General features: G+C 41.3%; 1 protein-coding gene across 4 annotated transcripts in view; it reads right to left on the bottom strand.

Annotated features, from left to right (window-relative positions):
* Window positions 1-9835: 9835 nt before the first annotated feature.
* Window positions 9836-14285, bottom strand: part of OPRK1 (opioid receptor kappa 1) — a 29237-nt gene continuing 24787 nt past the window's right edge. For all 4 annotated transcript variants that reach the window (XM_045455326.1, XM_045455327.1, XM_045455328.1 and 1 more), the window contains one exon: window positions 9836-12268. In XM_045455326.1, coding sequence (XP_045311282.1) covers window positions 11736-12268 — 533 coding nt within the window. In that variant the 3' untranslated portion in view covers window positions 9836-11735. The remainder of the gene's footprint in view (window positions 12269-14285) is intronic.

Here is a 14285-nt window from a genome sequence, read left to right as displayed (position 1 = left end):
TTCTCACCGCAGAAAAAGTAATGGTAACTATGCAACATGATGGAGGTATTAGCTAACCTGGTCATAATGGTGGTAATAATAATATCACAATATAAAAGTGTATCAAATCGACATAGTATATACTTTAAAGCTATACAGTGTTATATGTTAATTATATCTCAATAAAACTGAGAAAGAATTGAGACTTTTTGGGAAAGAAACCTGGTGATATTTGGAATTTTCTGGAAGTTTTTCTCTCAGCTTGTCTAAAAGGTTTCCAAACTACACTTCAAAGCACTGTGCCGGGCTCTGAGGAAATACACATTATGTGTAAGACCCCAGAGCTGGACTCAAAAGCTTGTAACTGTATGTAGGTGGCTAAGGGAAAGGGATCGGAACACGTTCCAAAGTGTTTCTAAGATAGTTTAAGGTAAGTATCATATGAATGAAACAGAAGAATGCCACAGGAAGAGTAAAGATGAAGAGAGTTCTTCTTGTGGGAGCGATCAATAAGGTTAAGAATCCCACAGTTGAAGAGTGTAAACAAGTAGCCTTCTATATCTCAAAAAAAGTCATTAAGTGCCAACAGGAATCTTGATCCCATTTGAAAAAGACGCTTCTTAAACCAAGCCTTTGGTTGGTGTAGACAGGTAACTCTCGGATACCATATGAGTGGCCTGCTATTAAAATTAATTCTTGACAGTTTTTTAACAACTGGACAATGTTACCACTCAGATGATAGTATTAGTATTTTATGAAATTGTTCTCTGGCTCTCTCATATATCTGTGTATGGATATGTACATATATGGAGAGTTGTGATTGAGAAGTATTTAATAAAAGTCATGTAAATTAATATGAAAATTTACCATCCAATGCAAAATATTTAAAACTATATTTCCGGGAGTCTGGGTGGCTCAGTCGGTTGAACCTCCCACTCCAGCTCAGGTCATGAGCTCACAGTTCACAAGTTCGAGCCCCGTGTTGGGCTCTGTGCTAACAGCTCAGAGCCTGGAGCCTGCTTCAGATTCTGTGTCTCTTTCTCTCTGCCCCTCCCCCGCTCACTTTCTATTTCTCTGTCTCTCAAAAATAAATAAATGTTTAAAAAAATTCAAACCATATTTCTTTTTATTTTCTACATAAACAAAACTGTATGTGTGTATGTAGTGTAAAAACTGCTTTCCAAATGATGTAAGTTCGTGCCATTTCAATCATTTCCGAATCATTTATTGAGTCTTAGAATTCCTTTTCCATGTAGCCCATTATACTGCTGGCTTATCACTGGGTATCCAGTGTAGACCGAGCTGTGGTGAAGGAATGGCTGGGAGTGAGGGTCCACTCTTGGGTAGCAGTGGCTCTCACAGGCCCTGTGTTCCTGCCCACGGTGCCTCCACCAACGCCACCAGCCTGCCTCCTCCTTCAGTTCTCCTTCCGGGATGGCGGTCACCCTCAATGCTTCTGGTACCCTTTCCCCTCTGTGCCTTCACGCCAGCTCATGGCCTCTGCTGGGAATATGCCATCCTCTTAGGCTCTTTGCCAAATGGTATGGAAGAATTTGCAGTTTGTGCCTCTATACCAGGGCCACCATTTGAATGTGTGTGTGTGTGTGTGTGTGTGTGTGTGTATAGAGAACAGATACCTATGTACGTTAGATAATGAAATAAATGATCCTATGCATTTAACTCAGTTACAGTCTTTTGTTTGTGGAGAATAGTGGAAATAGAAGCTTCTGCCCACGCCAACCCCTCTGCCTTATATTTCTGTCTAAACATATATTATAAGTCTTGAATGAAAGTCACTGTAAACTAGAGTCCAAACATTTAGAGTTTTAAAGAGCTGACTATAAGCTCTCCTGGGTTTTTATTCTGTAAAGCTTTAACGAACCTGCTCCTATACCTAGTCATGTAATCCAATACCCCACTTGCCACTAATTCAAATAGAATAAACTACAAATAAAATAAATAAATAATGCCGAGAGCACATAATTATGGGCTCTTTGATGCTTTATTTGGCCTATTAAACTTTATATAATTTGCCAAGGGAAATGTAGTCAACATTGTCCCAACAAAGTGCATACATCTATTTGTTTTTTTTATTTTTAACTCAATATTAAATTAAAATTAAAAATTAAAATTAAAATTAAATTAAATCAAAATTAAATTAAAAATTAAATTTTTCAAACAACCTGATCTGATAACGGATTATCAAAGTAGATCTTCTATCTTTCTTTTTTTCGTGCACAGAAAAACCAAGACAAAGAACTGTTAAGTAATGTTCAAAGTCATAAAGTCAGGAAATAAAAGTGATTCCAAAACCACATTTCTCTGGCTCACAAAAACATGACCTTTTAACGTTCCCACCATATTGTCGGTAATAACACTTGTATTATTTGGTACAGCATTTAGATATATGAAATAATATGCAATGATTAATTTAATTTTTATAAACTGTTATGGTGGGGAAGCCATCCATACCTAAAAGAAACTTATTTTCTGTTTTCTTATAAAATGTCTACACTCGTTGCTTGTTTGCATCATTAATGAATCCATTACAGTATTATCTCTCAGTATACAGCTGCCTTTTTAGTTATGTCCATTTTCTGCTGTTCATGGTCCAGTGGTAGCTGGAGGGAAGGAAATCTAATATGAGTTTCTTAGAAGCCCTGGCATTTATATATTTCTATTCCGGAGGAATAGAATAGAATTGGTGAGTTAACAAGGTTTGGAAGAAAGACGAACTTCTCAGGATGATTCTTTTCATCATGAAGAGCAGTAGTTTTTTTCCTTCTGCTGTATGGAGAGGTGGGCAGGGAGGTTTTGAGGGGAGGCAGGTAGTGAAATCTGCTTCTGTCCGTGTGTGTTACGGTGATTTTAGGACTAAAGTCCTGCCGAACACAGCGGGTGAGGAATCTGGAGACGGGAGGATGGCTCACTCTGCTTCACAAAGACTGGGTTCTCGCCAGGAGTGACTTTACAGCTAGCGACCGGACTCCCAGGGAGGTGTCTTCATTTGTCTGGCAGTTGAAGCCATCCATTGGCTGGGGCCTCAGCTGGTCTCTTTCACTTATGCATAGCTTCTCCCCGTGGCCTCTCTACAGGGGCTTGTTGGGCTTCCTTATAACATGGCAGCTGGCCCCACGAGCAAGCATCCTGAGAGAGAGGCAGAATTACGTGGTGTTTTATGATTTAATCTCAGAAATCACATGGCGTCGGGGTGCCCTGGGTGGCTCAGACGGTTAGGCGTCCGAATTCGGCTCAGATCACGATCTCACAGTTCCTGGGTTCAAGCCCCGCATTGGACTCTGCAATGACAGCTCAGAGCCCGGAGCCCGCTTCGGATTCTGGGTCTCCCTCTCTCTCTGCCCCTCCCCTGCTCGCACTCTGTCTCTCTCTGTCTCTTAAAAATGAATAAACGTTAAAAAAAATTTTTTTTAAAGAAATTGCATGGCTTCATTTCCACCATATTCTGTGGATTGAGACAGTAACACTGGTTTATCCAGGTTCAAAAGAGGGACACAAACCTCACAGGAGATAAGAAGAATTTCAACGTATTCACATTGCATGAAGATTACTTGGAATGAAAGATACACAGCCATGCCATTTTGGAAAATACAGTCTGCCACAATGAGTCAAAGCTTAACATATGCTTTGTTTTATAAGCTGTCTGATTTCCCAATAGTGGAAGTATGAAAAGAATCAATGGTCTGGGAGTATTTGCCAGTTAAACTACCCATATCCTGGGCCACTCACTACAGACCAGTGAAAGTTGATCGTATACCCATTCTTGATGACTGGATCTTTGCTCTTTCTGTATTCCTATGATCTAGAAAGTGTGGCGTAAGACAGCTAATGCTCATCAACTGCCAATCATTTCCTAACCTGCTCCATGATAGTGGTAAGAAAGACAGTAACGAAGCCCATTCAAGTGGACGTTGCCTGGAAAACCAGCTGAATCGCAAAAAGGGAAATGCTGAAAATCTTGACCAAAACAATTCAGTAATAAAGACAATGTTGACCTTCAAATTATTTTTTATTATCTGACAAAATATTTGAGGTTGTGTGCACCTACATATGCAGGGGTATTGTTTAAGTCCTTAATTATTGTTGAACTGATAGTTGAATGACATCATCAAGAAAATTTCCACAAGTCAGAAACAAATTTGCCTGCGTATAGATCTCAATGGAAACACCCTCTTTTCCTTAAAAAGTAGGCCTTCGAAACAGACGCTTATGTACTGGGGAACAATTTCAAAACGTAACTTAAAGAAACACAGATTTATTTTTTAATCTGCAAATAAAGTTGGAAGTGAGTCAGTATCCTAGAATAAAGAAAGCATACTGGCAAAGACCCTTGAGAGGGTCATCTTAGTAGTGTGTCCATCTAAGTGGAACTCCAAAATGAAAACAGGCTACGGAAATATCCAAAAGCTCCGCCCCCCCACCCTGCCCCGCCAAAAAAATCTATTCAGTGTTCACCGTGTACTACTCTTCAAATTATTTCAAAACATGAACATTCTTAATTTTCACTGGAATGGAAGTATGCTCGAGCTGGCATACATCACGGTCTCGTGTGGGGTTACAAAGAGGAATGGCATAATTCATAGGTACACAGACTGAAGATACATTATTCATGTCTTTCCCCCTCATCGCTCCCGGATCATAATCTCTTCCCCATGCCAATGAAATGCCTGTCATCCTGCAAATGATATCTAATTTAGCCCTGAGAGTTCCAGGATACATTTTGGGTATAAATAGCCACCATGTGACCAAGTCTCGCCATTACGCAAGACATAAGGAAGTAGAAGATACGGAAGATATGGAGGGTATATGAAAACGATGGATTCAGTCGTCGTGGTAAGCAATTGTACACTGTGGTTGTTATTAGCAGTGTCATTTTTAGTGTTATTTCTAACATCTGCAAGTACTCCTTTTTTTGCTCACAGATGTCACCTTGTATTATTTATAAAATATTCTCAGTGCTAGAACTCTTCAAAAGTATGACTTAGTCTGTGGCTTATGCGTTACATTTTACTAATAAGCATAAGACCATGTCATGATTCTTAAGATAAAATTTGTAAATGTGAATATTAATTGCTACCCAGAATCAATACTCAAGAATAGAAATGTCTTTAGTGTGGGTTTTCCTCTTGGCTCTGCATAAATCTGGAGGCCCGTTTCCAGAATGGGAGAGAAGTAACACAGCTGTCAGAACTTCATGTCCCCCAACCCTGCGGCAGCCCATGTTAATGACACTGCTGTTCTCACTCTCTGCTCATCCCACACCTCCCCTCATGCTCCACCTCCACCCACGAATACCTTTCACATGCACACTCCTTTCAGAGCTGCTGTCCCCAGTTTTCTGTTCTCACCAGATTCTTCCCCCTTTCTTCTTAGGGAGCCACTGAGGAAAGAGCGAAGGTTTGACCGGGTTTCTCTTTCCACAGTTGTGTCTTTACTGCCTGCTGGATCTCACGCGGCCATAATGTGTCACATGGCTGTGGGAAGCAGCCCACAGGGAATCTCATAGAGAGTCGTGCAATTTTAAAAGTGGAAGAGACCGTGGAAATAATGGAATCCAGTGTTTTTGCAGTGCGGCCAATTGAGGATAATAGTAATTATATTAACTAACACTTGTTGAGTATGGACTTCAGTTACAGGAGCCCAGTGATTCTATGTGATAGACATTCTTTCGTCAATATTTTACAGAGGATACTGTCATGCAGAAAACATCCCCGTCTTGCCCAGGACTGCACAAATCTCAACTGGAACTGGGAGTTAATTCATCCATCTAATTCCCAAGTCTCTGCTTCGTGTTCGTCCCCCTGATAGCTTCTTTTGCTCACCAACCGCCCAGAACACCGATCCTAAGAAATTCCATCGTTCTGCATGTAATAATCACATTTTCCCCCAACTTCTTGCCACGTCGTGAGTGGCACTGGCCAACTTGAGTTTTCCATCTCATGCAACTAACTTAGAGGCTCATTGAGAGTATGATCCCAGGACATAAAAACACTCAGCGTAACAATAAACATGAGGTTTTATAATGATTTGTACTAGCCATAGCAGCACTGTTGTTTTTACATCAAAAGTTAGCTGATACTTTTCTTCAGTAAATAACTCTTAGCCTTGAAAGGCATATTTTGGGTGTGAATTTCCGGTTGAGGTACATTACGACATTAGAAATACCAAGTTGTATTTGTAACTTCAAGGACACGGAAAATCTACGGCTTCGACGAACTAGAGAGTCATCTGGGACCTCACGGGTGGTCACTAGTCCTTCTTTCCCACATCTGACGTGAGTTTCTTCCCCTAAATAACAGTTGAGGAAACGTTTCTGATGAAGTTGTAGGCCACCTCCAGCAGCAAGGAAAGTATTTAAGTTCTGAAACGTATCCATTTTATGCCCTCCCAAAGCACAGATCTGTATAGATTATAGGTTTATTACACGTAATCTAGCCTAGTAGGCTAGTAGGCTGTCCTGCTAAGGTCTCTTCCACCAACCAAAAATTATTTATCAGAGGTCCAGGGGAGGCTATTACGTAGTCACCTGTCTTTGCTCCTGTCCTGCCTGTAAAGAGCACGAGGTGAATGAATTGGTTGCAAACCAGTTGTCCCTCGTTCCAATGTCCAATAGACATTGTTGAAAGTAACTACACTAGACCCTGTAGTTTGGTCTGTGTTTTACATACACCTTTCTAGCACAGCTCATAATTCTCAGTGTCGCATCCTCTGGTATAATTCCAAGACTATATTGTTTCCAAATTATGTGGCTTTCAAAATACAGCCTTCCCTGACTATTTGAAACTCACAAAGTCACTTACGATATTTACTAGTTGCCATTTTAATGATCTTCAAATACTAGAATACTGCTATTCTAACTATTCTAGTAATTTCAAGTATAACATAGAGACATAGAGAAACTACCTTTAAAAGTATGTCTACGTAAATGGATAGATAAACCTTTTAGAAAAGGTTGCATTCATTGATTTGTGCCCTCGTTGCAATACATTGCGATTATTTCCTTAATGACGTGTTTTCCTTAGACTGTAAGTTATCAAAGGTGTATCTGTTTTGTATACCTATGCAGAATCTGGCATAGTTCCTGACATAAATACAAACATCCTCTCAAGCAACAGCTTTCGCAAAATTTTTTAATATTTGTTTGTTTCGTGTTATCACTAGTTCCCACAAACCTAGTGACTATCCATAGGAATGTATCATGCAGCAAATTAATTACAGAGACAAGGTATCGTAATGCCTGAAACTTACTGCATATTGAGCTCTAATCCCCAAGGAAATTGAGTTATCAAATCAAAGATAAATACTAGAAAGAAACTGGCTATTTTATTTTATTTTTTTAATTTTTTTTAACGTTTATTTATTTTTGAGACAGAGAGAGACAGAGCATGAACGGGGGAGGGGCAGAGAGAGAGGGAGACACAGAATCTGAAACAGGCTCCAGGCTCCGAGCAGTCAGCACAGAGCCCGACGCGGGGCTCGAACTCACGGGCCGCGAGATCGTGACCTGAGCCGAAGTCGGACGCTTAACCGACTGAGCCACCCAGGCGCCCCAAAACTGGCTATTTTAAATGAAAGTAGGACTTGCTAGTGTGTTCTCCTCAATTAGCTAGAGGCATCCTTTTTTTTTTTTTTTACTACCTCCCTTTCCCTAAGTGTGTTTCCACTTACACACACACACAAACCTTTGTTTATGCGTGCAAATGCCATGAGGTTTAGAAACAGGTAATTCACGATAGTAGTGCAGCCATACTGTTTTGGAAGCAAGGAAGGAGAGTTTGATTTCTTTTTTTTTTTATTGATGGGACAGTTTCATTCTGAATATTTTCCATAATGAAAAAGTGGTTTTCCATGAGGAAGGCCATGTGTGACACTGAGTCTGGAATCTTGACAGCATTACTGTGGAAAGCCATGAATTCTGAGGGATTGGTAGGTTTTGGAATTCAAGATCACGGTTTAGATTCTTACATTCTGTTCCTTTCCATTAAATATCCACGACATTGTCATGGATGGAAAATCAAGGCGATTGTTTTTAGTTTTGAGAAACAGTTAACATTGTTCTGAAGTACAGCATCATCAAAGCCATGAAAGAATAAACGATATATCACGGTAATTGACCACTGTGTTTTGAGCAGGTGCAATTTTTATTTTTCCACAAGGCACACAATCTTATATACAATGCATACTTATCACCTTCCAAAATTGCAAGATATAAATAATATACACTGAAGAATATAGGAGTATACTTCTGTTTCAGAGAAGAAAACGGCCTTAAGACAAACAGGTTTATGTCCTTCAGGGGTGGGATTTTCATATTTATGCTGAATCTGCCAAACAGCTCTTGTTGAGAGAAGAAATCTCATTGGATGGACATACAGCCTTGTCATAGTTTTTCCTTAAAAACATCTCATTTAAAGCCAGTGTATTCCTTTTTTTTAAAGTGTATTTATTTTGAGAGAGACCAAGAAAGCCACAAGCAGGGGAAGGGCAGAAGGAGAGAGAGAGAATCCTAAGCAGGCTCCTTGCTGTCAGAGCAGAGCCCAACACAGGGCTCAAACCCACAAACCGTGAGATCATGACCTGAGCCAAAATCAAGAATCAGATGCTTCACCGACTGAGCCACCCAGGCGCCCTCCAATGTATTCCTTTTGTTCCAGCCCATTTATCTTATTATGTCCCAATACTAGATGAAACATCTATAAATTTTCTTATAATGGGTCTGCAGACTTAAGAACTTGTATCTCTCGGTAATTCATCACAGAATGGAACAACTTTCTTAGGATTTACGTGAATATTCCCTCATGTTTTTCAAAACTAGCTTTCCAAACTGCTTCTTTTTTAGTATTATGCTTTGAGTTTTGACTTATGTTCTTTGCAAAGGGGAGCCCTTAGATTCTGGAGTATTTCTGAGACATTAATGGTGGTTCCAGTCTCCTTCCAGTTAGAATTCTACGTTTTCACCCTCCTTGCTGCATCCTGCATGGATGTTTCATTTCTCTCTATTTTTTTTATGACCCCTCACTGGATTCGACCTTCCAGAAGTCGCCAGGGTGGGAAGATGGGAGTTTATGTAGAGCTGACCTCGAGATTAGATACACACAATTCTGGTCTCAAAGGGACACAGCAGACAGCGTGCCCTCCTTGCTGTGATGGGACAGCAGGACATAAACATACATTATCACACACACACACGCGTGTGCACACGCATGCACACATGATCACACACACACATATACTCACACACACTCACATACACAAACATATATACACATTCACATACATGCACACACACAGGCAGGCATGCAGAGATATACTCACACTTTCACATATGCATGCACACACCGTCAAGCACATGCACACACTTATGCACACAAAGACACATACGCCCATGAAATTCCTCACGCATGCATGCACACGTGTGCACACATACACACTTTTGACAAGTAAATACTTTTGTGTAAGTGGTATTTTTCCTAATATATGTGACTCACTTTTTCATCCTTTAAAGTAGTGCCCTAAAATGACAAGCCACTCTCTCTCTCCTCTTCCAGTTTGCGGAAATTGGTGCCCACAATAATAGAGAAATTTGTACAGCCCTCATGGGCACTTAGAGCTACTTCTTGGGCTGCAAACTTAGACATAAAAACGAGCAGGATAATCTGGCTAAAATTCAGCATCCAATAATGGCCATAGATGCCATAAGGGCACACGGGGTGCTAATTGAAAGAAAACCCATTACTGTAATTTCATTCCATGATTGTGTCTCTATTATATTTTTGTACCACTTAAGAATCCTTCAAGAAACCCTCCCGGGTCTTAGTGTTCCATGAAGAGATTTTTGTATTTCTCACACCAGTAGGGTTGGTTTCTGGAACTACTCTCTGTATAAATACCCCTCCCATATGATAGCCACGATTTTTAACCATGCGGCGAATGCCAATCAATATTTAGGCCCTTCCTACCTACATTTTGTTATAGGAATACAAAGCCACCCGAGAAAAATCCATGAAATTTAAGAAACGCTCAAAGGAGGACTTCGTGTTCATTAGGAACCTTGCCTTTCTGCCTTACGTCATCTATTAGATGCCATGGAAATCTGGAATATACACAAATATCATTGTAGTAAAATTCTGAAGCCATAATATAAAACCCTCAGGGCAAGATTTGTTTCCAAAAGGAGAGAGTATATACACAAGACAGAAAGTACGCCATGAACGGAAAAGACTACTGTGACGGTGCCTATGAGCATGAAGGCTGATACATTTGATTTCCCACTAAATTCCAGGGGATGCTGCCCTAGGAACATAGAAGAGATTGGGTGTTATTTCTAACTTATCCATTTCTTCTGCCCAGGCAAATTACAGAAAAAGCCATTACCTCTGAAATCGTAAGTTTCAGGGGGAAAGAAAGGAGACTACGTCATCTGGAAGTTTTGGCCAAATTATCCTAAATGTGCTGCCCATGGCATTATCCTCAGCTGGTACACTCTTCACAGAACACAGTGCAAGGTTGTGTCCAAGCACCACGGGGGACATCACGTCCTCGTTCAGCCCACCCTTCGGAACGTTTCTACTTCCTGCGGAAGGCCACACGATCCCCTAGCCCAAGATTAACGCGGGCAAGACCCCCTCCCTCCCCGGAGAGAGAGAATTTGGTAGCAGCTATATATTCACGAAGAGACGCTGCACGTAGATTAGATTCTGCCAAGTCAACAACCGGGGAATGAGTACCAGATTTCATAATTGATTAATACGTGCGTTGCGAGTACCGTTGAAGGACTGAATGGCACTCACGGGTCTGAAAAAGACAGCACCTGACCAACTCCCAGAAAGAAGCTTATGTTGTCCCCAAATGTCTCAGCATCAGCTCTCACTAACTCGGGGGATTCGTGTTGGTATGCCCTCGGGAGAGGGGCTGGCTGGAAGGCAAGCCCATTTCTTATTCGCATGTATCTACTATTATTTACAGGTGGAGTTATATACATTCTTGGTGGTATTTGAAGACACGCGTTGTCATGAAATTATTTAGCTGAATGGCATGCTGAAAAACCGACTGTGGCTTCTAAGAAACTAAACTCGGTTGGAAACCACCTTTGGTCTGTTGAAAGTAACTTCATACGTATCAAGGTAACTTCCTGTTATACGTAAGCAGACACCTCAGGTGTGGGTCTGAGCCCTGCCTCCGCCGGAATCCTCACCGCACAGCCACGTGAAGTGCGTCCACAAAGCATCAAGCGAGCGGGGCACGTGCCCTAGGAACGGTCCTGGTTTGTATTCAGGTGGTCGTCGTCAACGTCAAGCATCTGGATTGGAGGCCCACTGAGCTCTGAAACCAAGGTGTTGTCTTGTCCTGTCTTTTTTCCTCAACAGAGCTTTCGGAACCGCGTTGCATGGGAAGGCCGCAGCAGGTGGGGCCCGGACTAAATTTAGGTAACCAGAAGAGAAAAGGCTTATTTCTTTGTCCATCAAAGGAACTCAGAATCAGCCGTGCTTCCCTGCCCTAGAAAGGGGCTGGATTTGCTTACTCAAAGTCTTCTCCACTCCATCCCGACAGCCTCGATGCTTCCGCTGACCTGGGTTGCTAACCCAGCCAGCATCGTAGGACTTCAGACCACGAGACTTCTAAAAGTTTGTTAAAGATTCTACCTTTCCATCTCAGACTTCGGTGCTGATCTGAGTTAACCCTAGATCATTAAACTCTTCTCTTCCCGAAGAACTGTAGGAAGACATCTCCACGACTAGTCATACTGGTTTATTTGTCCCATCAACATCCCTCATGTAAGCAGGATCCTGAACCGCGTTTCGGACTCTACTGGTGCTCTGTCGCTCCGTCCTCATGTTAACTGGAAAGCAGAAGTCCCTAAAACACCGCTTGAAGTTTTCATCCAGAAACGCATAGAGAATGGGGTTCAGGCTGCTGTTGGTATAACCCAAGGCGATGCAGAAGTAATAGCTAGAGAGGGCAGCGGTGCTGTGAGAGGCATTCCCCAGGGCCTCCACAAGGATGAAGATGTGAATGGGGGTCCAACAGATGATAAAGACCGCCACCACCACCAGGACCAGCCTGGTGATCCGACGGAGGTTACGATCTTTCTCTCGGGAGCCAGAGAGGAGACGGACGCTCTTCAAGCGCAGGATCATCAGGGTGTAGCAGATGATGATAATGAGGACAGGGATCACGAAGGCGAAGACGAAGACACAGATCTTCATGAAGAGGTCCCACCAGGAGTACTCGTCATCCGGGAACTGCAAGGAGCACTCGATGACATCCACGTCTGGACAAGGTGAACAAAACAAACATAAGCACCAGAAGAATGTCTTTTCTTATGACCGTGGCTGCAGAGTATTCTAAAAGTGAGTGTCAGGGGCGGCTGGGTGGCTCAGTCGGTTGGGCGTCCGACTTCGCTCAGGTCACGATCTCACAGACTGTGAGTTCGAGCCCCACAGGCTCTGTGCTGACAGCTCAGAGCCTGGAGCCTGCTTCCGATTCTGTCTCCCTCTCTCCTTGCCCCTCCCCTGCTCGTGCTCTGTCTCCCTCTCTCTCTCTCTCCTTCAAAACTAAATAAACATTAAAAAAATTTCAAAGTGGGTTTCAATACATTTGGGTGCAAAGGTACAATTATGGTGAGATGATATTACCTGAAGCAGATCACCAAATTGGGAATGAATGCTATATATGAAAACTACCTTATCTTTGTGCTTATTACAATGAAGCCATTTATTGGTGACATCACAATACTATGGAATAAATGAGACAAAAGTTCGCAATAGGAATTATGCAGTTGTGGAGCCCAGTTTAATGTGGACGACTTTCAGAAGAGCTAAATTGATCATTTATAGCATAAGTCCTTACTTGTATTTCCATTTATTAATAATTCTCCCAGACCCACGGCTCTGGCAATAAAAGCTAGTATCTATTTGTAATAAGTGATGAAATATTTCGAGTCTAGCCATTCCATTTAGCAAAAGTCAACTTGCCTGAAAGCATCAAGTGATTTATAAGAAATCATTATGTGTGTCAGTAAAAATTTATAAAAAAAAAAAAAAATGTGCCCAAATACGAACCAGGAATCGTGACTTAACGGAATCAATTGGTTCAGGGCATTGTTGAAACATGAGTAAACTTTTGGAAAAGAAAGAGGAGGAGGAAGAAAAGAAAAAGAAAACAGAAGATGGAAGGGGAGAAGAAGGAAGAAGAAAAACCTCATGAACACTGTCATCAAGGAAATTTGTAAGCAAGAAACATTTTTCGTTTTCCTAACATTGACTATGTAACAGATAAAACACATATTTCAGATGGCCACTTGGAAAATGGAGTTATTTGCTCGGCTTCTCGTGGCTGCACAGCATTCTCTTTGGAATGGCCTTACGATTGGAAAGAGCGGAGACCAGAAGGAACGGAGACCCAGGATAAGCCCTTTGATGGTGCTTCCGCGGGGGGCCTGCTCACCCCTCGGGGGCTCCCTTTCTCCCCAAGCATCAACAAGCCCACATTTTGTCCTCTTCCGTCTGAGCAGTCATTGAGCACTGAGCAGGCCTTGATCCTTCCTTACCGATGAGTAATCATTAGCAATAAGAGTGTAATTTTCATAATGATAATATTTTCTTCCCACGTTGGGCATCTCTACGTCAAAAATGGCAAAAGAATATTTTTAGAGAGGTGAAACAGTTCTATTTATGTTTTCTAAAACGTTTGGATGTGATCTTAATCAAATATCCCTTAGGGAAAACAAAAGGTATCGTCTTAGAATTTCAATGAGACATATTTTAAAATACAAAGAATATAGTTATTTTGGCCAATTAATAAAGATGACTTTCTTAGAAATATGTCTTTCATCGACTAGATGCCAGATCAAACCTTTCATTGGTAAATGCAAACTTCCAGAATAACTTGGGATTTTTGATCCTCTAAAAAAGTCATTGTTTAAACCACTATTACTATGAAGGCTATTAGAAAAAAATAAGCATCTCTTTTAATGTTTGCTTTTAGTGTTTATGGGAATACTAACAGTTAAAATCATTTTTTAAAATCATCCCTATTATCCCTGAAAAAAGTATTTGTTAAACAACTTTTGACAGGTGACCCATTGCAGGTGATTTGTCTATTGAGTCTAGCCTCCTCAAAGGTAGGGAACGTGTCTAATTTTTTGTTTTATCTTTTCCATGCTTAGTTTTTGTGTATTCCAAGATTGTCTCTTTCTTGAGGTTGGCCTCAGCTTAAATGTCACATCAAAGACATTTATACAGAGGCCACAGTCCTCTCCCTTGCAATCTATATTCTGTTTACATATT

Source organism: Leopardus geoffroyi, chromosome C3 (genome assembly GCF_018350155.1).
Source record: "Leopardus geoffroyi isolate Oge1 chromosome C3, O.geoffroyi_Oge1_pat1.0, whole genome shotgun sequence".
NCBI classification, from domain to species: domain Eukaryota; kingdom Metazoa; phylum Chordata; class Mammalia; order Carnivora; family Felidae; genus Leopardus; species Leopardus geoffroyi.
Note: the sequence above shows the minus strand (reverse complement) of the source record. Positions and strands in the feature narration are given on the sequence as shown.